Source organism: Barbatula barbatula (genome assembly GCF_947034865.1).
Source record: "Barbatula barbatula genome assembly, chromosome: 24".
NCBI classification, from domain to species: Eukaryota; Metazoa; Chordata; class Actinopteri; order Cypriniformes; family Nemacheilidae; genus Barbatula; species Barbatula barbatula.
Window position 1 is genome coordinate 4074836 of NC_136787.1, and position 27847 is coordinate 4102682.

Below are 27847 nucleotides of genomic sequence, written 5' to 3' on the forward strand. Positions count from 1 at the left end.
CCCTAAACTATGAAATTTAGGTGTCCTTGCCAAGGGTGTCCCATTTGTCATAACATGATTCAGGAATGCCCCCTTTTGAGATGCTTTGTGTCCTCTATTCCCCGTTTTGCACACGATGATCTACCGTATATAGCATTACATCACAAAAAAGTGCATGTCTGCAAGGGCTGAGGGTGGAATTGGGAAAAAGGTAAAGAACTATCATTTAATCTGTATTTTTTCTCTACTTCTTGTTTTAGTGGGAAGAAATTGGAGAGGTGGATGAGAACTACGCGCCCATCCACACTTACCAGGTGTGCAAAGTGATGGAACACAACCAGAACAACTGGCTGCAGACTAACTGGATACTAACCCAAGGTGCCCAGAGAGTATTTGTGGAGCTGAAGTTCACTTTGCGGGACTGTAACAGTCTCCCGGGGGGTCTGGGCACCTGCAAGGAAACTTTTAATGTTTATTTCTATGAAACCAGCGACGAGGAGACGAGGAATATTCGGGAAAGCCAATATATGAAGATCGACACCATCGCAGCTGACGAGAGTTTCACTGAGCTTGATCTTGGAGACAGAGTCATGAAACTAAACACGGAAGTTAGGGATGTTGGTCCGTTGACCAAGAAAGGCTTCTACTTGGCTTTTCAAGACCTGGGTTCATGTATTGCTCTTGTGTCCGTCCGTGTCTTCTACAAAAAGTGTCCTTTTGTTGTCAGGAATTTGGCCCTCTTCCCAGATACTATAACTGGGGCAGATTCTTCACAGCTTCTGGAGGTGTCAGGGACCTGCGTCAACAACTCAGTGGCTGATGAACTTCCCAGAATGCACTGCAGTGCAGAGGGGGAGTGGCTGGTGCCCATTGGGAGGTGCATGTGCCAGGCGGGCCATGAGGAAGTTAATGGCTCCTGTCAAGGTTGGTGAACATCTTCATTATTATGCAAATGCAAACGCAGCACGTGTGTGACACATCCCCTTGAACTGCATCTCTGAATGTCAGAGACACTGATGATAACATGACCCTTTTATATGATGTGGGTAGACGGTAGCATTTAATTCACATTCTAGTAACTTTATGTTTAAGTTTTGTGTAGTAAGGCAAATCTTTATTACGTTGCCGTTTGTTTCAATTGTTCATTATGGTCATGTTTACTGCACATTTAGGAAATCTTGAGCACTCTGTAGGAATTTAAGATACTTTCTATGGGTGGTTAGAAGCATTTCGGTGACTCAGTGCTGAGAGACGGTGTAAACCATGTAGGAAATGAAAGAAGTGGGTTGCTAGTGTAACAGCTGTCAGAAGGCGTAAAAGCGATAGGCAGATGATTAATTGATGTGGACAATGACATGACAATGAACCCAGCTTGATAGCAGCCCACTTTGTGACTGATAAAGCAGCGTCTATTGTTTAAAATGGCACAATTCACTTATACTGTAGCAAACTTATGTTGTCATTTAGTATGAAACCTATGCGGAATATATGCAAAATGTTTGTCTCATAAACATAAACATTTCAAATTTTCAATGTTTCGTGGGAAGTTTTTGACTTAAGGCTCAGTTTGTTCCAGGAAAACAAAATAATCAAACAATGAAGTTTTGGGTTCCGTTTGTTTAAAAGCATTTTTAAAATGTAGTTATTAGTCCCATCGCAAAGTCGTTCAGACATTGTTTTTCTGAATAGACCATTATGCAAAACCTAAAACAACACTAGAAGCACTTCCTGTCTATAAACATAAGAATTGTAAATACACTGAAATACAGTTCAAATCTTTAGCTTTGATAACATCTGCTCAGTTTTTTTTATTATACTTTAGTGATGTGTTGCCGATAATGTAAAAACTAAGAAGGCTAAATCTTTCTGATGAGAATGCACAAGTCCAGTCACTTTTTTGACATTAAGGGTCACTTTTGTTGAGATTGTAGGCACTTTTTAGAGGTTGTTGACACTTTCAGTTGGTCAGGGAGACCACCTGGCTGACTTTAAACAGACCAGACAGAGCACATTTAACCAACTAACACAAAACAGCAGTTTCAGCTCAAAATTTAAAACGTTTATTTTGTCTGTTTATTGACTGTAGATGACAACAGCCTTTTGAGGGCTTAAAAATCCAGTTTAAATAAGTTTCAAAATGCAAGTTTTCGGAAAAACTATATTGTTATCATATTTACATAAACTACAAAAACACAAAGTAAACTGTCACATCACTTAATAAATAAGCGTAACTAGTACAATAATATCCATTACGTGTTCAGAGTTTATTGTTTCTTTACAAATTATTTTATATTGTGAAATTCTTTAGATACTGTTTTAGTTATCTTCATCTTACTCAGCTCTTTTCCCTACGTGTGGAACAATGCATATGAGTTACCCTACATCCTTGTGTTCTTCACAAGTACTTGCTAAATCTTAACTTTCCGTTTCGTGTTTTCCTTCCCATCATCTAGCAAAGTGTCTAAATGGCTCTTTCATGGATCCTTTATTCTGCCAGTCAGTCTTTGACCGTCAACAATATTACATTTTAAATGTTCAAACAGTTAGCAATTTTGAAAGTACTGCTGGTTTTCGTGCCCTGTGAGGCGCGCATGAACTTTTCTTTACTGTGTTCCTTGAGACATTAACCTGGGGGAACAAGATCTTACTCAACGGCGTCGTGAATGACCTCAGAAACTATTGTTTCGAAGAGCAGCCACGCATCCAACTGTGATTTTTCTAGTCCTGAATTGGCTTGTACTCTTTATGCGAACTCAACACCCTAATTCAGATGTCTCCTTGGGCGTCAAAGAGATTACTGGTGCTCAACGCAGCATAAGATAACTTTACTCCCTTAATATAGAAGACTTTGAATAGGACACGAGTCAACAACTGTTTTGGAGGTTAAGATATGTGATCATCTTGCATAGTTAACAGAAGAGACGATTGTAAATATTTTTGAACACCCAACCCCCACCCACACCACTGAAGCCCAGATGATATAATGATGGCTTGGATCGGACCGACAGCAAGTGATTGAGGGGTCCACGGTCCAGTGGTGGAACAGGGCAGTGTGTCCTGTGAATGAAACAGACCCTTCATCCTCCTCCTCCTCAGATTGCTTCCTTTGTGTGCCTCCAGAGTTGGCGCTTTGCGATAAGGGTTGTTTTTGAATGCGGTTTGATATTTCTGTAGGAATTAATTTCCACCGCTCCATCCCAAGGGAACACCCGGTGACTCTGCAGTGTATGCTTGCGGGGGAGTTTGTGCAGTTGGCCGGGTTACCCAGCAGACCAGGAGACAAAGTGTCGGAAATGCTTTTGGTGCTTTTGTCTGAGGGAAGGTTCACCATTCAGCGAGAAAAATGGCACAATGGAGCTGTGGGTGTTCATTCAAATGTTTCTTGCAAGCAATTACAAAATAAATGTAAACATGACAGTCACCTGAGATACACAGGAAAGAGGCAGTCTGTCTACTCTTTAGGGATACTAAATACATTGTTTGCGACAAAGTAGCGAATAAATAATGTAGACGATGATAATTCAGCTGGGAATCTGTGCTTTTTGTGAACAAAATTAAACACGTTATAAAACAATAGATACTCTGAGCTAAATTGTGACAGCTTGTTTGGTGTGAAAAGTGTTCAATTTTGTCCAAGCCCCTTGCTGGAAAACACCTTCAAAGCTGTCATCATTTGACGTCTTTCTTTAGCTTTGCACTCTCAGTTGGACTATGATGGTAATTCTCACATGAATCGTCTCTAGTCAAGCATGCTTTCATGTGTCTTTATGAATGTAGGTCACATTTCATCTAGTCTCACATTCCCAGACTTTTGACTTGCGGCATGTCTGGTCCACATTGCAGCTTTTTCTGGTACTATCTCAACCCCCGTTCTTTATTATGTTGTGGGAATGTGATTTATCTAGTGCTGTCATAACATATAATACATGCATGACATAAATCACTCGTATCTCACTTGTAGCCTGAATGTGGGCTGTCCTCTAAATCCTCTTTGGTTGTGTGACAAAGGTGTGTACTCATATCCCTTCACATCCATGTCATTTGCACCAAAATGTAATACCAGTCTGTTTTCTACTCAGTTTTTGGCAAAGACCGTCCCGCTAGGCCTGAGGAGGTGTGTGAAAAAGAGACAAATGCAGAAGAAGATGGGCTGAAATGAATGGGGGTGGAATGGCAGTTGGTCCTCTGTGGAATTATGTCGGGCTCTCCAGGGGAAGCTCCCTGCAGGATGATCATTGATCTCCCATTATTTTCATTCCTGTAATTCCTCTGGATGTTAATAGTTCTTTATAGAACCGCACAACATGATAAAGAACCTTTAGGAACCTTTATTTATAAGAATGTACTGCTTCAAACTTATTCTGGTTACTATTGTACTGCTATTCGATCCAGCTAGCAGTGACAGTTTTGTGTTTTACTGTGTTGTCAGGTAATGTCAGATCTCTCATACATTTAGTATGATGACAGATACTGAAACTTTTTAAGGACTAATTCACCTAATATTGACATTTTCCCGTCATTGACTCATCATGTCATCATGACTATTCTTCTGTGAAAAATAAATGGATATAAAGATGAAGAATGTTCATACAGTTTTCTATACAACGAAAGCATGCGACAAGCAGGCAAATGTTCAAAAAAGCACAACAGTGTTAAAAGCGTAATTCAACAGCAGTGTAAACATTCTGCTACAAAGCCATAATGGTTTGAAACGACGGATGAGAGACCTAATGATGACCACATTTGTATTTATTGGTGAACTATTCATTTATTGTACCAACTGACATTTTCTAAATCTTTTACAACATATAACCATGCAAGAACAGAAGAGAATTATTGATTTATTTGGCAATACCGCTGATAAACGGCTTACTTCTCTGATGGCACTTTTATAATGATTGAATGCATTTTTCTGTGCCGTCAGTATTATCTTTTAATAGGAATTTTTATGCGACTCATTTATAAGCCATTAGAGCTCTGCAATTTCCCCACTGGTGCAGACTGCTGTGCAGAAATGTTGCTCAGAAAACGGTACGTTGGATATTCTTGAAAGTGAGGAGATGACAGCTTCATCGAGAAACTCTTCTCACCCGGTCTGTGGGCCCTGCTGGCAGAAAAAAACAGCTCTCCTTCAGACACACGAGTGAAAATTACACAGCTTGTGTTTATTTCAGCATTTCCTTTTCCCACACTAAGTGAGATCCACGGCATGCGTAATGCTTCAGACGTCTCTATCAGATCCATGGTTTAATAAAGCAATAAGCCAAAAGAAGCTGAGCACAACATAGATTCTTTGGCACAATGTGTTATGGAGCGAAAATCTTTTATTTGCGCTTAAAATATTGTTACACGTGGTTTTTGTGGCTTATTGCATTTAAAAAAATTGGCAATATCCTTCCACCAAGTAATGGACTATACTTGCTAGGAACCTTGTGACGTACTTCCGACTTGAAATGTTACGGCTCATACCGTAACGCTTATACAGTATAATATGGGCTGTTGCTGCCTATGAAACCTAAACTATTTGAAAACTTATTTTTAAGTACATACATTATCAGCAACATAAGAAGAAATATTCCAAGCATCACTATGTACATCGACTTTATTACATGCTTACATAAAAGTATGTTAAAGTCACAAACAGGATTTATTATTTTAAAGTGACTGCCCAACAAATTTTTATTATCAACCATGATCTCTGCAGGCTTAACACTGTTACCGGAAATGACTGAGCCACATCGAGAAAAACAAAGACCAACATTAGATGCTGTCAATCACATGTATGTGTATTATAGTTTGTATGCATTTCTGTGCACGCTTACTCCATAGAGGTTAAACATAGGAAAAGGATGTTTATCGTCAATGGTCAAAAGCGATCTGGGGAGCATTATTATGATTTATTATTCTGTCTGCCTCTGTTGTGAAATGAAATTCATGGAAACTCAATGTTTACTTTCACATTGGGTTTTGTATGAAAGATTGTTCCTTCTATTATGCATAATATTAAATTAAATGCAGATAGAGATAATGCGATTTTGGATCCAATTTTATTTAATGATTTCTCTTCCCTAATAGTGAAATGTATTATTATTCTGCACCATTTGCAAATTGTCCTTATCTGCCATGGAGCATCGCTGCGAAAAAGAACTTTGTACCCTTTTTTGTGAATTTAGCAAATGTGTCATACTTGTTAGACTACTGGTTCTAAACCAGGGGGGCGCAGAAAAGGTTGAGAACCATTATGTTAGACAATGAAAAGCACCACATTGCCAAGTCAAATCCATTCCTAAGTCAAGTCAACTTTATTTATATAGTGCTTTTTACAATTTTCATTCTTACAAAGCAGCTGTACGAGAAAACATATTGACTGTAAGCAAAACATATAAGGTTATGCAATAAATTCCTATATGCAGTGTTAATAAAAAAAACGATACAATTCTAGCAAATTCAATTTGTATAAGACGTATATGTGCAAACATTATGTTTCATGTTTATCAGATCTTTGTATGAGACAGTAACAGTGATATTTGATTTCATGCGGCATCTTTTATGTAACATCATCGAATGGCATGGAAATGATTTGTTTCCAGTTTTTTAAAATAAGTCAAAGCTAATATCAAAAACACATGCCATCAAGTAATGGGAGACCTGTTTTAATGTTTGTTTTGATTTGTCCTTTTATTAAATGCATGTCAAAGCTTCCTTTTCTAATTAGCTACAAATGGATTTGTCGGAGTATTTATCGGACTCTTTCATCAACCAATTAGCTTTCGTTAACCTACTCGGCCTTGCAATTTATCCAAGCATAAAGGTTTCAAAAACTTTTCCAACTTTCTAGTAAATACGAAGGTTTATTAATCAACACATCTTGTCTTAAAATGTCCCTCTGTTAATGGTCCGTATATGAAGATCATTGCAGGCTGGGTAATTGCCAGGCCCACCACTGTTTGCTGCATATTAATTACCCATTAGCCTTTTGCACAAGCATTAAGAATTTGGATAGACACCCTACCACTGTTAGCAGTAATGATTTCTGCATCCACAATGAGACATCGCAGTCAAGCATGTCGAAATTGAATGCATTTGAGACGCAGCAAGGCCAAAGTGCACTTGAGTGATCTGATTTTAAATCTCATGCTGCCTGTTTCACTTTGAAGCATTGTGAGATCATATTTAGCATCTGTCATTGTTTGGTCCCGCGTTTTTAGGGGTTGATTGACGGAGACTAAAGTATTCAGGGTAAAGTGAATGTTTGGAGATGGTTAATGCCTGAGGGAGTTAAGATGTAATGGAGCAGATCTCAATCGGCCTGACACGGTTGACTGGTAGGGCGGTTGGATGTATCTGTATACATTTAAAATTGCAGTGTCTGACCTTAGATCAGCAAGTAAGAAGTCATTTAGCAGGAGTGTTTATCTCAACTGGCTTGCTAGAGTTCTTCTAGTATGCTTTGACGTTAAAGGCAACATGAAACATCTTTGGGAACCCTTTGTACATCTAAAATGGGATGTTTCACAGGATAATATAACAGGATATTTAATGTAGACTTGATTTTATCCGCGATGAATGGATCACAAAAAGTGGACGTGTCATAAAAGAATGCAGCCGGACCTTAATGTGGGTTTGCAGTGGATTTTGAAAGATTTCTGTTTTCCGGAAACAGCATGTTGATCCATTATTGTGTAATTTGAAGCATCCCTCAAGCATCTTTTTTCAACGACATCTAGTGCCAATAATTCATGTCAACTTTTACATTTTTTTGAAAAGTTGCAATACAACTGAAATTCATTACCTAGATAACCTACAGTAACTTATTTAACAAAACAATCATAAAAATCTTTGTTCAGATTCAGAACCAAACATTTTCATTTTGACTTTAAGTCTTGTGAATAAGGGAGAGATATGAATGATTCCCAAATGTTCAAAATCATATTTACGTATAAAAAAGGCACATATGCAAGGTATAAGAGAACAAATGAACTTACTGAAATCTGTTTCTAGTTTTATATTAGCTACACACAGATTTGCAATGACATATTGGCTCTCAGGTGATGACTGAGTTACCACCCAGATGAAGAGCGATAAGAGTGTGTGTGTATGTGTCAGATTTGAAGGAGGTTGGTGACAGTGATGAATCGTGCTTGTAAGCAGGTCTCAGAGAAGGCTGAGCTATTGAGAGTTAACACACTGGGGAGCTGGTCTCTGTGTGTGTGTGTGTGTGTGTGTGTGTGTGTGTGTCCTATGTCTTTTCAGTCATGCAGGTGCTTGTTTTCTTAGAATCGACCAAGATTATATTCCTAAAGTTAGCCTCTAGATGATTTCTTTTCAAATATCAATTAAAATAATAATATATTTAATAAAAACATGATAATATATATATTTATATATATTAATAAAAAAAAATGTACTTTTATAACACGGTTAATGGAACCCTAGTGTATCTCATGCTTTACACAATAAAGTGTTTTTTATTCTGCACTCCTTTTTAGTTCGCTTAAAAATGCATAAAAGTGAAACATGTATTTTAACAATGTTGTGAAAAGAAAGCTCAACACAAATCTGAGACCACCCACAATACAAGAAATTAGAACATTAAGGACACGTGGTATCTTATATAAAAACAACAAATGTTGTATTAATCAATTTTAACTGTTAATATATAATATATTACTTGACCATGTCATTTTCCTAAATTGCATCTGGAACTCACTGCTTTGTTGTTTTGCCACTGTTATTAAAGGCCTGTAATGATGAAAACAAATCAATAAAAGCATGCTGTGATAAAAACATGCAGATTTTTTCAGAAATCAGAAATCAATAGAAGGACACTAAAATGCTTCCAAAGCTATTCATCTATGCAAAGTCAATGAGAAGAATGAAATTGAACGAAAAGCTTTCGGGCTATATGACACAAGGTGTTATATAGGATAGAATATTGCATAACAAGATTCTGTGGAAGTGAATCAGCCAATGCAAGACAATGAGTTGATTACATTTACATCTTTGCATTTTGTAAACACTATATTGAGTGCACTCATTCGTGATGCATTTGATCAGTTTGTGTGTTCCCTGGAGTTGAACCCATGGCCTTGACATTGTTAATGCGCTTCTCTACCAGTTGAGTTACCAGAACAGAGGAATTTGCAAGTAAATATGCACAAAACCATAATCCTCCCGATTGGCCAGGCAAACTAAACCAAACTAAAAAGTTTTAGCGGTAAACTAAATGCATATTTCTTTCCAATCTTTGAGGAAGCATTTGCCCATTTCATGAAATCATTTAATAAAATATGCAATTCAAGATATTTTCAAGTCGAGCTTGGGAGAAAAATGCATACTTGTCTTGTGACTTCATTATGTAGATAAACTGTTGAATAATCCTGTCATTTAGGCCTGTTCATTTAAAATAGTCTTGTATGGCCGAACGATTACACACCAGCCCCGAGTGTAATGCAATCAGCAGCTCCTACAAGCCCCATTAGTGCCACCCAGCTTCAGTCCTTTATTTAATCAAAACCCGTTTGGCCGAGATGGGGCTTTTATATCATAAAGTTGCATGTCATTGGTGGTTATGATGCGTGGAGCGAAGTGTGAAGATGTATTTTGCCATGTTGTCACGTGTATTTGTAGGCATCTCTTCTAAATTGATCGCGGTCAGATGACAAATTGTTTAATAAAGTGCTTCGTAAGAGCTGACAAGAGGCATTTCACACTAAATCAACTAAATCAAAAAGAATTTCCTCAAAATCTTAATCAGTTGGGTACGTTTTTCTGGTTATGTTCTAATATAACAATGTTTTGGGGTTCATGCATGAGACAAAAGTGTTTTTGTTCATTCGTTCACTCTTACATAAATAGTTGTATTTCGCTTGTATTTATCTGTTTGTCCAACCAATACAAGCAGGGGAGTGTTTAGAAAGCCTGACATTTGCATTTATGCATTTGGCAGATGCTTTTATCCAAAGTCACCAGTACAGTCTAGCAAACACTACATTCTTTATCATTTTTTTTGTTGTCTGACACAACCTTCGGAACAATACTATGAATTTGGAATCTTGAAATCTGGTGGATCATAATCTCTTGTAGTTTGTGTATACTTTTGCTAGCTATGCATGAATTATACACCCTAACCTTGCCTTTTTTTAATATCGATCAGGAAGGGCACACAAAACATGTTTGGCATTTTCTGATATTTTTGGTACACCAACAACCCCAGTATAATTATGTTCATTGTGTGAGAAACAAACTTGTTGTGTTACACGGTAATTTCTTTTCAAACAACAATAGGGTGATTAAATAATGATGCATTTTCTTTTCTTTGCTTAATTTATCCTTTAAAGGAATCTTTCGTTGTGTTTGACAGAAAATTTGGGGGGGTGTCCCTTTAAGTAGTACAGATGGGTTCCTCTTAACAATATAAACAAACGTAACTTCCAGTACACATTCACAAACAATAGAGCGCCTGTAGTTTATTTCTGATAACAAGCTAAAAGAATCCGTGAAGAACCGTTACTTGGCTAAACTTACCTCTCCAATATTTTGAATTCTGCAAGACCAAGCTCAAGCACTAGATGTCAATATACCATACAGTTTGTTGCGAACAAACTGCAGGACCCGTTCAACACATTCTTTATTTAATAAAAGGAACATGCAACAAAATTCAACAAATCGTTTATTTAATACAATTATTATACAGTAAAATAATAATATTAACATAAATTCAATTACAAATAAAAAGTTATATCATTAGACACTAGCCAAACACAAACCGAAAGTTAACTGGGGGTTAGGCGTGCACACTTCCGATGAATCTGTGTTCTAATGCGACTGCAAAAGTATGCAAAAGAACCTTTAACCTTTGGCCACATGGAAAATAACTATTTTGTTTACAAATAAATATGTATTGCCTTACCTTACAGATATAGATCTATATTATACATGCATACACACATACACTATTGAAAAGCTTTGACCACTTTGCCATTGATTGTATTTTAAAGCCATTTGGATAATCACAATACTCTGGCCCTTTACATTAAAGTGATTTGCATTCTTTTAAAAGCAGGACACAGGTTAATAGTAAACGGAGGGTCAAGCCGAGCTGTGTATAATTTGAAGTGAATCTGTATTATCAAACACAGCTCTGAAAATACATCAGGTCATTTGCAGTAAATGAACAATTTAAGGCAACATGAGTTATGTATAACACAAATGTATTTTCAATGTTCTAGCTCATGTAAAATACTATTCACATCAATAGATCCAATTTACACTACCTTAGAAATATATTTCACTATGAATCTATCCTTATATTCTTAACATAGTACTTGTAACATGTGAACATGCAATCCTGGCCATGCAAATAGAACATCATTGTACTACCATTGTGCGTCAAAATGATCTATTTACAGCTGCAAACAGACGGCTCGGTTGAGCAATTCTCGTCTTGAAGCCACGGCTTGGCCACCCTGGAAGAACAGACATGCAAGTCATACAGATAAGAGAGTGATGAACCACTTTTGTGGTGTTTTTAGGTCAGGTGATTTGGCAACAGATGAGGAAGAAATTGACATTGAGAAACGGACAAATTGAATTATGATTTTTTCTCTTATATTCATAGATGTATGAAGCCTTCAAGTGTTTTCTTTAGCTGGGTAAGATTTTGTATTACTCTGATGTCTACCGGTAAACACTTTAAACTGATATTTTGTTGGCTTATTCTTAACTCTTATATGTTAACAAGCCATCAAAACTTGAGAAAGCCCACATTAATCAAAAATACGCCTTCAATTTAACAAGTTAAAGGCAGAGTGAAATAAACATAGTAGTATTGCACATTACCGCCTGTCTACTCACAAGCTTGGCTTGTTCTCAGTGTGGGTTGAATTCACACTGCACCTCTGCTGTCTGCCTCTTAGTGCACACCAGGGAGGCTGTAATGAATGTCTTTGTGTGCACTTTGGACTGCCGAGGCCATTGATAATCTATCTCTCTCTTTCTCTCCATGGCAATACATTATCTAAATGTATTTCACGCTGACAGCGTGTTTGCGGTGCATAAGCACCTGTCCTGAATCGAGAAGCATTTAAGTGGTTACACATACAAACCACACCGTTCCATTTTAGGAACACTTTTCTTTAATGCTTTTAACAGTGATTTTTCAACTCTCACTCACAGTATGATGCCAAAAACAAAAATGTTTTAAAATTATATACAAAGTAGCCCACAAAAATGTCATTATTTACTCTTGTGTCCTTCCAAGTTTTATGACGTTATCTACTTTAGTGCTTTATTCGCTCTTGTACGTCACTTTGGCTAAAATACCTAAATGTAAATGTTGTATATCTTCCTTTTACATGGAGGAATTAGGAGAAAATGTAATGTGTACCAACTCAATAAAAGCATGTGCCCAAGTGCAGTCAAACTCCAAAAATGACAACTAAAATAGTATATACGATATACGACTCGTGATACATGACATTCCAGAGGTTTCGTCAATTTATTGGCTATTGATAACAAACCTAGCAAGACACAGCTAAAAGGGATTTAAACACAAATGCAGATGTGCCTGTTAAGGTAAAGGGAAGGCTTATTGTTGAATAACGGCTTTGGTCGTTTCTTAGAAGACTTCAAAAGATGTATTTGCATGTTATGTGTACTCTGATCCTGTAGTGCAATCGATAGAGCATTGTGTAAGCAGTACAAAGGTTATGGGTTTGATTCTCCTTGAACACACATGTAAATGTGTGGCTTAACGAAAATGAACCATGGTTTAAAACCCCAAAACCATTGTTTTACTACAGTTGAAACAAAAACAAGGTTACCTAAAACAGTGGTAAACACAGTTAGTTAAACATGGTTACTAAAACCATGGTTTGGCCAATAATAACCCATGAACCAAAAAACACTGCACTGCACAAAAAAAGGCTAATTGTCATAACGGTTTGGGTAAAGCATCTGCTTGATACTGTAGTCAAAATGAAATTTTTGTTGTGCACTCATTTTGAGTCGATTGCAAGAATTAAAACAGGAAGCACTGAGTGTTGAAAGCACGTGTAAGCGTAATCTATTGATACAAGCGCCTGCTCTTTTTAATGAATCTGTTCAATGTTAGACTTTAATGACTAGATTTTCTCATTAGCTCAGAACAAGTACCAAAGCACGGATCAATTGTATTAGTAATGCATTGTGCTTCATTGTGCTGTTTCCTCTGCAGTGTGTAAGCCGGGCTTTTACCGATCAGCTCTTCAGACCAAAAGTTGCAGTAAATGCCCCCCCAGAAGTTTCACCACGGTAGAGGCATCAACTTCCTGTCAGTGTGAAAAGGGATACTACAGGACCAACTCTGACCCTGCCATCATGGCCTGCACAAGTAAATATAGAACTTCTATTCTGTATTTCTATCAAGATTCCCAAAAGCATTATTATGAAACATTATTCACAACCTAAACGCAAAAAACGTTTTGCATGAGACTTGGTCCTTTCAAATTAGAACTAATAGGGAAAAGTGGTCTGAAATTGGACAGAAATACCAGGTGGACTGAAAACAAAGTATGAAAGTATTAAGAAAATAGGATGAATTTTGTAAACCTTTTTAAATGATGTAATTTTGCAGAACCTCCTTCTGCCCCACGCAACGCCATTTCCAATGTAAATGAGACCAGTGTCTTCCTGGAGTGGAGCGCTCCGGAGGACACGGGAGGGAGAAAGGACGTCAACTACAACATCTTGTGCAAGAAGATCAGCACAGACTTGGGTCATTATGAGCCGTGCAGCAGTCATGTGCGATACCTCCCCCAACGTACAGGCCTGAGGAATACTTCTGTCATGGTTGTGGACCTTTTGGCTCACACTAACTACACATTTGAGGTGGAAGCTTCGAATGGGGTTTCAGAACTAACTGCCCCTTTGCGCCAATTCGTCTCGCTAAATGTCACCACCAACCAAGCAGGTGAGCGGATTTTTCGTTTTTATTTCATGAAGATAAACAAAGAATTTCAGACAGAATGAAATGGTAAAATTTATTGCATTGGGAAGGGATTTTTCATAGGACAGGATTTGTAAAAACCAATAAAATTGGCAATGTGCGATTTATATATGATTTCCTAAAGGTTAATTGCTATACAAGTACAGATTTACTAAATTCATATGGATATCATAAATCGGACCATTTGGCCTTGGAATGGTTCAAGCTATTCGGAACGGTTTTGTTCTGAGAAGCATCGACCTTCTTGGTCTTAATCCAATTGCTATCTAAGAGAAACAATTAATATTATTTAAATTTTCTTATCAAATAATATAATGGGTTATTTTTTCCCATGTGACTTTACACAATAAAGCCGAATACATTTATTATGAAAACAAATGGGGTCAGATTCCTTTTTATAATCCTGAAACGAGTCGGTCCAAGCATGAGTCATCTAAATTGGCTGGATCTAAGTTCAGCTTTTAAGTTATTTTATAGTGTAAATGAAGTAACATCCAATATCGAAAAAATCAACATGATCAGAAATGGCGAGTCATAACAGGAACAAAACACAACTCAAACACATTCAATAACCGACCAGTGGCCTGTTTCACGAGTTGCAGAGTAAGTTTTGAGATGACAAAACCAGACAAATCCAACCTGGTTTAGATCAGGTTCAGCTGTAGCACGGCGCTTGGTATTGAGGTTCTCTGTCAACTCCGGTTTGATCTAGAGTTTGCACCTGAAAGTGACACGTGCTGTTTTGCTTTACCGGTAAATGTTTTTTTTTTAACTAAATTTTTTTAATAAATAAATATACTTATTTATTTGCACAGCAATGCAATTATGCATACATTTTGTTTTACAGTTTTATAGTTCCCATGTGACCTCTGTGAGTCACATAAATGTACATCGCCTTTCCAATACAGTGGCACCTCTCCTGACTGCTATTGACTTTACATTAAGCTAATAATGACTTTAATGGACACTGAAGCGTAATCTGCTTTATCTAGAGAGGGTCTGTAATTGCTTGGGATTGCCCAGAGACTGCAGGGAGGAACTCTGTCTGTAGTGTGTATCACGGAAATGTTAGTGTTGATAAGGCACTTTTGAAATGAGAGATTTTCCACCAGAATTCTGAGCGCTTTGCCTCTACGGCCATGATAATCCATTTGGTCGATGTGTCAAGTGGCGGTCATGTTTTCTGTGAACTGGATGGTTGGAAGCTAACCGTGGAGTTTGGCCGGAGCTCGGAGACCAGGCGTGGTCGCGAAGGAGCTTGACTTTCTGAACTAGAATCAGTATTATAACTTTGAGGTGAAATAAAAGATCCCCTTGTGTCGGATGAGTGAAAATTACTTTTCCATTGTCTTACTTTTATATTCTCTTGTTAAAAGTGCACTTCATGTACGACATGACTATACGGTAGATTTTAGGTTGACAAAGTTGAAGCGACTGTGTATTTTTGTGCATATATTTACCATGGCTTTAAACACAGTTTATCCGAACAGAATTTAAAGTTGTCTTCCGCTTTTATATATTGTTTTACCTGAACGCATGTTTTGAAAGTTTCTTTAGACTCTGAAACCTGCAGAGATTCTGATCCATGTGATCCTGGTTGTATTAGCACTGCTTCATGAATGTTTTGTTGAAAGACCCCCTTCTCATGATTTTGTATCATGCTATTACCAACGGGTTATTCCTTCTATACTGAAGTACTTTTGGCCTTATCATCCATGTTCTACGATATTGGTTAAATCTATTAACATTTACGTAATTAGCAGTTGACTAGAGACCAAACTAAAAATATAAAAGTATAGTACTTTGCACTTAGAGGCCAGCATTGCTGTGCTGCAATTTCCAGCACAGGTGTTACAGCTGCTGTTGAGGCCAAAACATTTGTTTCCACTTTCCCATTTGCGCAATCCGTTATCTTCCAAGAACGATTGCCGCATTCTAATTTAGGGAGAAATATTTAACATAATATTTGCACCTATTTCCGTACCAATATGTCTCAGTCACAATGGCACCACAGATGCGTTTAAGAGGCGTACAGAAACAGTCTTAGGTTGCTCATTTATTTCACTGGGGCTGTGAGGGTACAGTATTTTCCCCTCGAAGAGATAACTTCAACATCTGCTCGGCTCATTAAGTTACCCTCAGATCAACAGAGGAATTATGCTCTTTAAAACACTATTAATTACGACAAGCAAAATGATCATTTTTGCGGTGCACGATGGGCTGCCTCAACAAAGCTTGTGTTCGGAAAGCAAGCATGCTAACGCACATCTCTACGAAGACGCGGATGATATAAAATCTGTTTTTACTTTAGAAGTGGTACGATTTTTAGAACCGGGGAAAGATTACGGAGGTTGATCAAATGCTTGCTAATTTCCAGCGTTTTCCAGCATGCTGGATTTCCAAACAAACTGAATAGTTTGCAGGTGCATGTGATTAGCGCTTTGCATTGGCATGTCTCTGAAGTGCTTTCTCTGATAAATGTCGACAGACTTGCGAGTGGAGGCATTTGTGAGGCTGTTTTTGTGGAATTATGTTGTGAGCTTTCTCTATTTGCTCATTGAGAGCTAAGTATGACGATTCGGTCTGAAAGGAATTTTGACACTAAGCATTCTCAAACCCTCTTAGCAAAGCTCTTCTGTCAAACGGCTGTGAACACTTGTGCTTTACTAAACTCAGTGCATCCGTTAGTGGATCATTTAACTTGAAAGAGGCTTAGCAGATGGTGACCTGATCGGTCATGTTTATAAGTCACTTATCAGAATTTCTTCATTAGTTATATACTCGCATGTGAAACATGTTCAAGAAGGTTGTAGCTTCATAAGAATATTAAATTTGTTTTACTATGGTATTTGTAGGAAAAAACATGTATACATTTACCGTCGTCTTTTCATACCATAGTAACATGACATTTTTAGTAAAACTTTGGTCATACATACAATTTACCAAAAAACAATGGTTTCTACATGTTTTACTATAATATAACTATGGTACATTTCCCTTAGGGTTATCACTGTTCAGGACACATGAAGATTAATTTCTTTCTCTTAAAATAAAGAACAGTACTGTACAGTACTGCAATAGCAAAAAACAAGAGCAAGAGTAAATCTCGGCATCTGTGGTCTTGTATGGAGACATATGTTGTATATAAAAAAGGGCAGATGTGTTTGGAACATAGAGTATTTCTAACTCTTATTTCTAAGCCCACACCTCTGGCTGCCACAGGCCTCTGTTGGCAGGAGCTATATCTCAGGCTTAGATTTGGCCAATGGGTCGCTCGGCTCTGCCAGGGCTTTTTCATCTTGTTCCCCAGCAGGGCTCCCAAAACAACACTTGTTTACAAACACGCAGCCTTTCGCGATCTTCATGTTGGCTGTCATTCGGGGCCGGCACGAATGAGATGACCTTTCTTTCCCAGATGAAACCATGCCCGGCATGCTAACTTCAAATAAATGACTTGCAAATAATTGCATGGTAGATTTCACAGAGACAAAAACCTGCCTAATATTGCCTGCAGTCGCTGTCACATCAACAGGAAGTGATACGTTCCTTTTTATACTGCTCATGCTAAGCTGGTAACTCGACAGCTGCGATTATGTAGGCGAAAGACTGCATGATAAAGACCAAAATAGTTCGTTCACACAAGTTCGGTGTGGAAGGAGCTGTTCTGCGTTTGCAGTTCCATGGCTGGCACAGATATCAAAAGTTAGCAGGTTCTCACATTAGATGAAGGCAACACTTCCCGTTTGGAGGCATTACTCAGGGTGCTATCATCACACTTCCTCTGACACGTTTCCTGGAGAAAGCTGGAATTCCATCTGTTAATGAACTGAGAGCTGGCGCTTTGATGAGACCTTTGCACCGGCGGTTGAGGACTTTATTACCACTGCATTTTATACATTTATGACAGTATTTGTTACGTAACTTTCGCAGTAGTGTTATGTTTTTATAATGGCTGTTGGAAGGGACGAGCTATAAAATAAACACCATCAGGAATGATCACAAGTATTGGTTTGTACACAGTTTATAAAAGACTTATTTAACCTAAAAATAGGGCTGTGACATTTCACACAGAGGAAATTTTGTGCTCTGTTTTTAGCTCTATACATTCACATTTGCGCATTTGGCTGACATGTTAATTCACACATTGTTGTGCATGTTCTCTGAAGATGGAAGCCATTATATGTGTTTTGCTAACACACTGCTGTTCCAGTTGAGCATCTGGAACACTCTCATTATTTTTTCAGCTTGAAATTGGCAACAAGGATGTGTGTTTAAGTGATTATAAGCCACAACGTGAACTGTCCCATATAGCCCCCGCTTACAGAGGTAATTTATTTGCCTTATTAAAGAAAAACAATCATGAACTTGTGGATAACTTTATTTTCTGTGCGTAACAACAGCTCTGTCCTCCAGATAAAACGTGGCCAGTGTTAAAGCACAACCTGTTCGTGGTCAAACCCAGCTCACTGTGTCTGTGAATACACCTTCCAGGTTTGTGCCGGGGTCTAGGATGTTTAGATTTCAGTGACATATAAAGATGCAGTAATTTGCCGGAATATACAGTGAGACTTTTTAATAATATTCATTAGAATAAACTGTAAGGTAACTTCCAAGGGGGTCTCAAGATGAATTAGAAGTGTGCTCAAAAGTGTGCTACTTTAAGTAAATACTATGAAAATAAATCATTGGTCTGAGTATCCAGAAACATGCTTTATAAGTATGAATTTTTTTTCATGAATGCTGAATTGATGTCCTTTCTAGAACCCCTTGAAGCAATACTAAGAATGAAACGACAAGTTGCTTTGCATTATAAATTGCAGTCTGGCATATACTGTAATGCAGAAAAGCACTACGGAGCATTTTTATTCACATAGGTCTACCTGTACCTGAATAGTATCTTTTGGGCGTAAATTGCAGCTACTGTGTATTCTTGTGCATATATTTACCGTGGCTTTAAATGGTTTTTACCTGAACGCATGTTTTGTTACACTCTGAAACCTGTAGGCGTTGATTCCATATGGGTATTGTTGTATTAGCACTTTTTCATGACTGTTTTGTTAGAAGACCTCATTCTCATGTTTTTGTTTCATGCTATTACCAATATAGATCAAAATTCCCTAGGCTGACCTTAAGGATTATTGAGAATCAATAACTCAAAGCACCGCGTCTCCCACTTGACTGAAAGTCAAACATTAAACAGGCTGCCAGACCGTTTAAGTGGCCCATCCACCCTCCACAATACCGCTCTTTTCCTGTTGGCCTGCAGATCAGGTTGCCTAGTATACCATTTCAGGCTTTTAAGATAGGAACGATTACAGTTTTGTTTGGGCAGAAAGGATACAGTTACTCTTTGTTTGGCAAAGAGAGGATGAAAAAACAGACTTTCTCCTTTTCTATCATGGGCTTCTATTGAGCTATTGGATCAGTGCCTGAGGGATCGTCCAGAGAACTTAAATGCTCTTTATCTCATGGACACAGTCTGACACTTCTGTTCAAGGAATATAAAGCCGGGTTTGATTTCAGCGTTCCACATATAGAGAGATAGGGTCTTTTTATGGGCTCTCATATAGGTGACACCAAACAGCCTTACTGGAGGAAAAAGAAGAAGCAAACCTTTCCTTCAAACAAAAGTTTTGAGCTCTAAAAAGGAAAAATATTTCTGTTTAGATTTAACCTTGAAATTCATAAAGAACAGTATTGGGCAAATATGTACGCCGTGTCTATACCGGACGTGGCATGGCGCGACGTGATGCAACAAAAGACAAGAGAACGCATTAGAACCCATTATAATTAAAAATTTTGTCCACACTGGAAGCGGTGCGACAATTCCACAAGAACAAGCCGTGTGTCGTGTCGACACTTTTTTTTCATTTAACATGTGAAAGTTGTCCGTTTGTGCTTTGGATGTGGGTTATAACAACGGTCCCGTGTAGACACAGTGTAAGGTAAGTGATCATAAAGTGTTCTTGAAACAGCGAATTCTTGAAACCACTCAGAAACTATTACTAAATATCGCCCTTGCATCCAGTATTACAATAGCTTGACAACCGGCCACCACACTACACTGTGTAAGAATGGTTCCTTCAAAATATGTAATAAATCTATTTAATTTTTACGACTCAAATTGTTTACAGAATCTTTAATTTTTCCTGGACAGTATTTGAAACCCACTGCAATCCCTCCTAGAAAAAACAAAATTTTAATTGAATGTATAACAAAGGCCAGGTCAATATCAATCAACATGTTTTATGGCTAAATGATATGCTGCATAAAAAATTCATCTTGTTTGAGAGCGGTGTAATGTCTAGACTTTTATGGGAATGAGGTAAATCAAGATTTATTTCATCAACAATCTTTTTTGGCAGTAATTAGGTTCCATAAATGTTAAACGATGGCATTGCCTGAATCCATGTTCAAACGCAATTTCTCAAAGCAAAGATAAAAGACCTGTTCTGTGTGATCGTGTCTAGCACTGAAGCTTAGATTATTTCACATTTATGAACTTCCGTCTCCCTGAAAGGAATAAAGTACATTAAAGTAATCCGCACAATGTGATATCTTCATTTAATTAAGAACAGCTAAGGGGATGGACTTATATATTGTCTCAAGCACATAGACTTGGTAACTTGCAAATGGTGATTACAGCACATTGCATCAGGACTTTGCCGCATCACGCAACAATGTATATTTTCTGCTTGATTTAAAGTGAAAAGTAAATGTAACTGTTGTGTTCCCAGCTCCGTCTCCTATAACCGTGGTAAAGAAAGGCAAAACGTCAAAGAACAGCATCGCCGTGTCCTGGCAGGAACCTGACCGACCTAACGGCATTATATTGGAGTACGAGATCAAGTATTTTGAGAAGGTACTGCAGATGACCATGCCTAATAAAAAGATGCACGATATTTTAAAGTAGTAGTAATATATTGATGACAACAATAATAATGCTAATGTGTTTTTAATAGCCTATTTCATAATAAAATATTATAGTGTATGTGCCATATTGAAAATGTAAAATAAGATAGTTGTACAATTACAAAGAACATTTAGGAATATCAAATTAAGTGACGTTACCAGCATCAGAGCCTTTGGGGGCCGTCTCAGCAGACCACCCCACTGGCGACAAGCCTCACAAAGCCTGAAACCAAACCCCTCTCTGATCTCCATTTCTGATTCCTCCTCACCTTGCAGCATTTTCCGGGCTGCTTTGTTGAGCCATTTACAGACAGAATACCACTGAAAATGAACCTTAGCTCCTCATGACCTCAGTGTTCAGGACCGGTCTGGGAAACACTGATATGTGGCACTTAGAAACAGAAAAGCAATGATGACACACACCCGCTCATATGAACGCTAATGGACGGACCACTTAACACGGTGCTTTAAAACAAAAGCATTAAAGAATGTGAAACCAATCCTCTGGCCACAACAGACACTCACACACACTTTGAAAACACTCTCATGGTGTATGATGACTTTATCTCTCATTCTTTCTGAAGAATTTTGTCCTTCATTTCCTTCTGTGGCCGAACAGGATCAGGAAACCAGCTACACCATTGTCAAGTCAAAGGAGACAGGCGCTGTGGTGGACGGTCTCAAGCCATCTTCAGTGTACATCTTTCAAATCAGAGCACGTACTTCCGCAGGCTACGGAGGATTCAGTCGTCGCTTTGAGTTTGAAACCAGCCCTTACTGTAAGTACATGGTGAAACATATTAATGCACATTAAAAACAGAGTTGTGATTGGACGAGCCACGTTGATCCCATGTGAGCGCACATAAGATGAATTCTATATTAATATGCCACAGTAATTACAACTACAATAAGCAGCATAAGGCCAAAAATATGCACAAATACTGATGCAAATGTTTGGGTAAAGCATTGCGAGCATGTCACAAGGGTTTATTATTATTATTCTTGTTGTTGAATGGTGTTGTTGTATTATTATTTATATTATTATTATGCTAGTAATTTTAAATGACTTAGACTTTAAAAAAAAAATTGCATCACCATAACGGTAGTTTGTCTTAAATAACTAAATAAATCTCCTGCCGACAATTTGTCGTCGCTTTCAGACTGAACCACAATAATTTAATAATTAAACACTGTGTTGTCCAAAAAGCTCTTTTCAATGCATTTTTTTGGTTAAATATTTGCAAAACCCACAGACAAACATAAAGGAGGACCAATGGTAATGATTCATGAACAAAATAAAAAGAATCCACACAAAAATAAAAGACACAATAATAAACAAAACATTCAGACACAAGGTCTTAGTTCGACATTGGCAAAATTCTCCTGCAGTGTGTTATACAATTGTGGTTTGATTTGAAATGCATGGGCGTTGGAAGCACAAAAAATGTGGGTGGGTCCTCCCCCATAAAAACCATGAGTAAAAACGATGCTGGTTTGAGGGCAGTTTCAGTGGTGTAGGGAGAAAAGATTGTAAGGATAGTTTTGACGCTATTATTGACACCAATCTCAGTCTTCTTCTTTCATAAAAATAGTTTTAATTTGATAATTTGCACTCTATTATTATTTTATGTATAATAAGGACGCAGAAGCGAGGAATCGGAAGAAATGGAGTTTCATTTATTAAGCATTCCTCAAGTGGAATGGATTTGACTGACGGTGCTCTGCCTGCGCTAAATGAGATGCTTAAAAAAATTGTGGGTCCAATATCATTGGTCTAAACAAGTGGGTGGGTCCTGTCGCACCCACATGCAATCTGCATGCATTCTTGTACTTCCATATAGTGTCTGCTAGAGGAATGTATTTAGGCAAAAACTATTTTTTATAAAATGGTAGACAAATGTTTGAAGTGACTCTTCATGACTTTCTTCCATTTATGTTCTAGCAGTAGCGGCATCCAGTGAGCAAGGTCAGGTGCCAATCATCGCTGTAGCTGTTACTGTGGGCATAATCCTCACTGCACTGGTCACAGGTTTCCTGATGAGTGGCAGGTAAAAACTGACAGCATCATATGTTAAATGATAGATCTGATGTCTTTTATAAGTAAATGTCAAACAAAATGTAAATGTTTGGTTGAATAGCTAATTTGGCTCCTGCAAATACAATTTAGATCCATAACTAGCCTACTTTTAATGTATTGGCTATAATATATTATTATACTTTTGATATTCCAGTTCTAAAGCTTATATATTATATATATATATATATATATATACAAATATATGCATAAATAAAAAGATGGTAAAAGCTTTATACATATAATTTGAATGAAATTTCAGATTTTCTGAAGTAACCACAAGAGTTGCAGAAAACATACTTTCCTCATGATTTCTTATGAAGTTATTATCTTTTTGTTTACAATACCAGCACTACATACGTATAAATCAGATATGAGATAGAAAAATCAAATTATCTCTCGTCTTTGAGCTATAGCTGAAGTGCTTCACAGAGGGAATTATAGGCATATCTACAGTTTTGTTCATTGCTCACAGTTCCACAGTGGGATAATACAGGCCTACTTGCATATTAATGTAAACAACGGCAGGAGATTTGTTTTCACGGACACAATAGCAGAACACACGGAGCCAACAACAATATCCTGTTTAATACACGCTGTCCTATTTTGCATCTCAGACACAAACATGTTAAAATGAGACAGTAATGCAGGCTATTGTCCTCTCCCATTAGAGGAAACACACTGAGATCCACAGTACGTATCTATAATAAACATTGTGCAAATTACTTGGAATTATTTGGAATTTGTGATAGGTGTAGATAGTGTGTTTATCTTTTGTTTACTTATGAAATGCAAAGTTTATTCCAAATAGATGACATATTTAGGTCAAAATTACAAGACAGATTGTCTGGAGAATGATTTTCTCTATCCGGGGAATATAAAGTGAATATGAAGACGTGAACGTGACAGAATATCGTTTCCATTGTACCTCTGAGGAACATGCTGTCCCAGATGGTCTCCAGACGGAGAAAGCTATCTATTAACATTCCCATTTATCTCAATGGGAGTCACTCGGCATGCAACCTCAGGAGTATGTGACCTTGTAGTCTGTCATCTTCTGCTTATTGGCACCTTTCAGCCAATCACATCAAGTCACAAATGCTATGTAGTTAGCCGCTATGGAGCCCTGAAATTATGTCATGACATACTGAACATACAGTATGCGGTCTAACGCCCATCACAGGCGACCATCATCTGCAAGGGGCTCATCTAGCCAGACGTTGAATCCTTGGTTCTGTAAATTCAGAAAGACTGTCCATAACCTTCACCTTTGACCAGAGGCACAGCCTTTAATCTGACGCTGTCAAATCCATGTTGAGATTAACGATTGGCACGAGGTGAAGACCTCAAAAAAAGACATCAGCGGGAGGAATTTCTAACCACCCTCTCGATTGCCACTCGAAAAAGCAGTTTCAATTGTTTAAGCAAGGGTTAGGAAGTCCCTCAAGGGCAAAATGGTTTGAAGCAATTACCCTTAAAGTGTATATCAGTGTATCATATGGGCCAAAGCCTAACCCGTCCCTCACCTTACATGTCAGTGGGGTGGTTTTGAAGCACATTCTTTTGCAGGAAGCAATCAGAGTTGTTAATAGCCTTCTTGGCCTTACAAGGTCAAGACTTATTCATGTATGAGCTACAAGGTCAACATCAGAAGGCTATTACAGAAAGCTGACTGGATAACCCACTACTACTAGACAGGGCTGTTAGTGTAGCTGTCATGGGACTATACTGCTGCTGTGATTTGAAGGTGATGATGCGAAGATTATGGGTTGAGGTGAGGATATCAGTTGAAGAATTACACTGGATTTTGCGTCCTGAATTGACACACTTCATTGTAAAATATAGTAGTAGCCAAATGTGAAGACCAACTTTGGACATTGGCCGTCTAAGCTCTTTAGTCAATTATTATTATGGATTCATTGAAAGTTTTGTACATTAGTGATTGGAACATAAACCGAAGCTTTGAGAAGAGTTTAAAGAGGCTTTGCAAAAGCAAAGTTTATTGAAACATGAATGTAGTCAATATTGTCTTTATTATGCTTGTGTTTTTTCTTTTTCTGTGTGTTTTTAATAGTGAAATCTGTGCTTGAAGTGGGCCGGTACGCGCTGTTACTTTTCTATTTTAATCTTTAGCGTACCTTCACTTTTTCTTCTGTTGCCAGTACTTTGCCACTCCAATCAAAGCATCATTGTATGGGTGATTTGCTAGAGCCATGGCGTTAGCATTAGACGTTACGCTTTTGTGGCCAAAGATCTCAGGTTATTCATCTAGTGTGCAGAGCTACCGAATTTGAACAGATTGACAAATCAAACAAGGTTTACGTAATTCCAGCCAATGAAATTAAAGAGGCAAAGCAGCAGCTCAGCCAATAAAACTAAAGAAGACAGAACGTTACGCCAATTAAATTGAAGAAGAAGCTCGGCAGGTGGGCGCTAATGACTTTGACTGTGTAGCGAGAAGCGAGAAGGCAAGCATAGAAAGGCCAACGGTTTTACAATAAAAATGATAAATGCAAACTTGGGTGGTTTGTCACATAATGTAACGTGTGTTTGGCTTGACATGCCTCAAAACATAACATATAAGTTTATAGTATATAAGGCATAAAATATGACTGTGTATATGGTGGATTTATTTAACATAAGAATTGAATAGACATGCGGAAGTTTTATCACAGGCAATAAAATAAAAACATTGGTCAAATTTGTATTTAAAATTATTAAATCAGTTGTTTGGCAAATGGTTCCTTTACTGAATATATATGTTGTACCAGCAATGTCCAAATAAATGGACAATATATACCTTAAACATTTTGTGCATTTTGTGATACGGAAAAGTCGACATTTCGTACTGATATTTTGATGGTTTAGTTAAGTAGGCCTACATAGAGCGGGACTTGGAGCCAGCATTTCAATGCTCGATATGGAGTGGAGAGAAAGGTTTGGGTTAGGATTAGATGTTTCTTTTAATAAATCAGGTTGATTGATAGTATAGCGATCCAATCGTGCTGCAGAGGAAACTGGAACACAGGAAGAGGTGGAGCTTCAGGGCTAGCGTGCTAGTCAGATAGACTTTAACTCATCAGCTCTGCTCTAGTGGAGAGAGACATGTGTACCTCCCCCGGGGGCTGAAGCTATACAGCCAAATCCCACAGGATTACAGACACACACACATAGACAACAAAAGTCCAGTCTTTCTACACCCGAATAGAGCTGCGGCTCTTCTAAAAACACACTGGTTTGTTTGGAGGATCAAATATTGTGCCTAGACATTAATAGTAGCTATGTTCAGTATAAAATTTTGTTCTGCACTTGTAGTGGGTCATTTGTTAATACAGGTATGGTTCATACTGTGCACTATGCAGTTTACTGCATTTTCATACTGTGCATCCTACATAATGCGTATTGGAATATTATAATGATGCTATACTGACTGCACTAAATATTTTATTAGTTGATAATATGAAGAGTTTGGTTCCAAAGTGAGATACATTTTTCAAAAATAATGTTTTTATTGTGTTTTATTGTGTTTTCTGTATTTTTTGTTATTATGGCTTAAATCAAAACAAACTAACTGCAGTTTGATTGATATAAGGGTCACCAATGGTTAGAGCGTTGGGCTTGTGATCAGAAGGTTGCCGGTTCTAATCTCAGTGCCAGCAGTTCATGACTGAAGGGCCCTTGAGCAAGGCACCTTACCCCTGATTGCTCTGCAGTAATGTGCCACTGTATAAAACTACTTGTAAGTCGCTTTGGATAAAAGCGTCTGCCAAATGAATAAATGTAATGTAAATTAATTGTAATGCACAATAAAACAACTGGATGTTTGACACATTCTAAAAACTGATGTTATCTTGGGTGCTTCAAGGCACCATTTCACAGTTTATATTTGCTATTCACAATATTTTAGTAAGCAGAAAAGCTAAAACCAAATACAAAGCAAACAGTTTATTGATAAACAACAACAGTTTACATTGAATACATATTCACAGAATAGTCAATATTGTACATTACTATTCTAAATTAATATTGCGTACGTTTTCATCTTAACAAAACCAACCAAATTAAATTTGCGTTTAAATATAAATACAGAATATTTCGGGTACTTTGTGCAAATTTTCAATTTTAAAAAAGTTCAGCAAAAAAGTAGTCTCTCATAGCAAGGCCTACAACAATGCAAATCCATGCAAGCAAGAAAAAAACCAAATCTGTTCTCTCCAAATGGGATTCCTGCTATTACCAGGTGGTGTGAGGATCGATGTAGGCAAAATCAAAATTATTTCTATAGTGCAGTTCACAATTTTGTATGACTAAAGTAATTTTGTATTTATGGCAAAAGAGAACAGGAGTTGCGCCTGTTGGCCTTAGGGGTACCAGGAAGTGCAAGGATGAGCATCAGGGTGGGTTGGAGCGGGGTCTGTTGGATTTGGGTGTCACTGGGAATAAGACATGGAGACAAAAAGATAAATTCTCATAAAACATCCTTTAGCACATCACAAATTTGTTAATAAATGTAACAATAAACAAAATATAATAAAGTGTGTAATAGTAATTGTTTCTGCTGTTGATCCCTACAGAGCCTGAACACTCACTCGAAGACTCAAGTGTAACACACATGAGCAAGTGTTGTGGCAGAATGTTTACTTGTGCAATCCACACAAACACAGTCTGTTTACAGATAAAAAAGTAATGCTTAGGATTCAATTCAGACTGCTGTCATATTGCTTGTTTGTGTGTTTGGATGATAATCTCTAGAGTTTACTGGTGTTAAGAGCAGATAAAAACATTACCAGCTCAAGTCTCCACTGTTTACCTGCCCTATCTTTATGCTTTCAATTAATGACACTGCTTCTAAAAAGTGAGAAAATTAGCATTGGGGAGAAATATTTTTTATAGGC

At 37.6% G+C, this 27847-nt stretch overlaps 1 protein-coding gene across 2 annotated transcripts in view; it reads left to right on the plus strand.

Moving 5' to 3' along the window:
• The window catches only part of epha5 (EPH receptor A5), a 50368-nt gene that overhangs the window by 9356 nt on the left and 13165 nt on the right, over nt 1-27847 (plus strand). Inside the window, exons 3-8 of one of the 2 annotated variants that reach the window (XM_079447988.1) lie at nt 240-903; nt 13196-13351; nt 13595-13930; nt 20704-20828; nt 21498-21657; nt 22824-22926. In XM_079447988.1, the coding sequence (XP_079304114.1) occupies nt 240-903; nt 13196-13351; nt 13595-13930; nt 20704-20828; nt 21498-21657; nt 22824-22926 (1544 nt within the window). Of the gene's footprint in view, nt 1-239; nt 904-13195; nt 13352-13594; nt 13931-20703; nt 20829-21497; nt 21658-22820; nt 22927-27847 lie in introns of both variants that reach the window. The other variant, XM_079447987.1, reaches the window with a different exon arrangement.